At 29.9% G+C, this 2250-nt stretch overlaps 1 protein-coding gene across 1 annotated transcript; it reads left to right on the top strand.

The window, feature by feature from the left end:
- Nucleotides 1–223: 223 nt before the first annotated feature.
- On the top strand, nt 224–2186 carry Tsp_13974 (conserved hypothetical protein; the record flags this gene model as incomplete). Its single annotated transcript, XM_003368443.1, has 6 exons — nt 224–330; nt 431–512; nt 841–1003; nt 1055–1205; nt 1262–1456; nt 2113–2186. Coding segments are annotated over 6 exons (772 nt in total), but the record flags the coding sequence as incomplete, so codon positions are not given.
- Between the last annotated feature and the right edge of the window lie 64 nt (nt 2187–2250).

Raw genomic sequence — 2250 nt, 5'->3', positions numbered from 1 at the left:
TTCTTTGCTTTCAGTCAAGTATGATGTTTGCGCCCAATACTCCATGTAGCACCTATTTTCCGTTTTATTTTAATCCTTTTCCTATATTTGCTCTTGATATCCACCAGGTTTTATAATTTATGGGCTCCAACAGTTTTTTTATTTTGTTACTAGATGTGAACTGTTATGATATTAATTTCATGTTAATTTTCTTTAGATATCTTCTCTAATTTAATTAATTTAGTTTGCCCACGACGACTGAACTGCGTGCACAGGCTCCAATGCCATCTTGTGAGTATACCATTCGTCGAGGTTCTCCAGACGGACCACTGGTTCGCTTTGCTAAAATTGGTGAGCAAGTCTATCATCAATGGAAGTGCAACACTGAATTCAAATGTAACAGACAGATGTTATATTCACATAAAATATAAATTACAAATATAATTTTCAGCATTGTTTGGAATGAAAATAGTGCACAGCTGTTATGTAGATGACGGTCGAGATCAGCGCGTATTAGTAGTTGATGAGAAAGGGTACTTTTTCATTTTGAAATAAAAAAATGCATTTATGTCATAATTATAATACAATGGAAATTTTTATTGTATTGATAAAAAGAGTTTAAAATTCTTTGTTTAAAATTGTTGATAAACACAGTATCATATTTTTGAATTTGACGCAGGCTCTTGTAATTTGTTGCAATAATTACTACAGTAAGTAATAAAAAATGTACTGTTAGCTTGAATCAGGCAAGAAATTTAATTTGTTCATATGTATGTTAAAATTAACATGATTCAGTTTTATTAATGTGACTCTAAACAAAAGACTGATGCAACTATTACGCTAAATCATTGTTAATTTAAGGTGCTCTCTGGATCCATTTTTAATCGGTGATCTCTCTTATATCGATTCCATGACAGCTTTTGTACCAGCCAACGTATTCAAGTTTGCAGATCGTACAGCTCTTGATTTTCAGTGTGCCATTTCTATTTGTATTTTTGCAAGTGGAAGTTGTGATGGTGTAACAGTAAGTCTTTGCTATTGTTAATATAAAAATTTAAATGTTGGAAACTTTCAGCCACCTAACTGCGAAAAAAGGATTAAGCGCTATGCAAAAATTGAACCCGTTAATAACAGTTTTCTCGTAGAAAATATAGCTGACAATGAACTGGATATCAGTGCGCAAGAAATACATGTTATTGACATTGACGATGGAATATCGCTACAAGGTAATTTAGCGTACTGTTTACATATATATATTTCTAAATTTTGTAAAATTTTGCAGAATTAGAAGACTTTGAACAGTTACATTTCAAAGATCATTCATCAAACTTTCCAAGAAATTCCAATGCTGATTTTGAAGATCGCTCGTTTTGTTTATCCATTCCTGCTTTCAGTGTTCTTGTTTCTTTGTGCACGTTTTTGTTTACACTCAGCGTAATGATTTTATCTGTATTTTACATGGCCCGTAAGCAAGATGGTTTTATTAATCAAACATTTTTCCATTCTTGAATTCTTGGAACATCTAGAAAATGTTTCAAATATAACGGATGTTATAAATTCAAAAAAATGCTAAAAATGCATGCATGCATACATTCATGTGAAGAAGATTTTCATCACCAAATAAAGTAATACAGTTAAACATTTTTTTAAATTAAGTTTCAGCTCAGAAATTTGAAAAAAAAGATAAATAAGCTTATTTGGATTTAGTGTATAATGTGAACTTTAGTAAAACGTGCAATTTTACTTCTTTAAAAAATATTTAATCATTAAAACGATTGCATTAGTGCTACGCAAACATGAAAGTAATAATAAACAGTTTGCTAAACAGCAGGGTCATTACATTACATTAAAAAATAATCATTTATAAATATAATAGACAATAAAAAATTGATCATTTATAAATGATATGCTGTTGTTTTTAACACTTTACGTTGATAGCAGCATTTTAAAATCTGCTACGATTGCATATCTAGATGTATTTTGTTTTAATTAGCATAATGGTAAACAAATATGTCTAAGCCTTCAACAGAGATAAGCACTAAACATACGATGATGTCCTTTCAGTCTGCAAATCTTGTTGTGTTGTTTCACAAATACGTTTTTTTACTGTTTATAATTTTTTATATTGTAAAGTACCATTACTTGTTAGGACAATGTTAAAACAACCGGGTAATATGATGCAATTAAAGTTATATTCGTTTAATATGGTTATAATAAAAGTAATGGTGGCAATTTCATATTTAAATGGCTTTAGGAAGAAAACAGCAATGT

Source organism: Trichinella spiralis (assembly GCF_000181795.1).
Source record: "Trichinella spiralis strain ISS 195 chromosome Unknown Scfld2456, whole genome shotgun sequence".
In the NCBI taxonomy this organism is placed as follows: domain Eukaryota; kingdom Metazoa; phylum Nematoda; class Enoplea; order Trichinellida; family Trichinellidae; genus Trichinella; species Trichinella spiralis.
The sequence above is the reverse complement of the archived record's forward strand: the minus strand, read 5'-3'. Positions and strand labels throughout refer to the sequence as shown.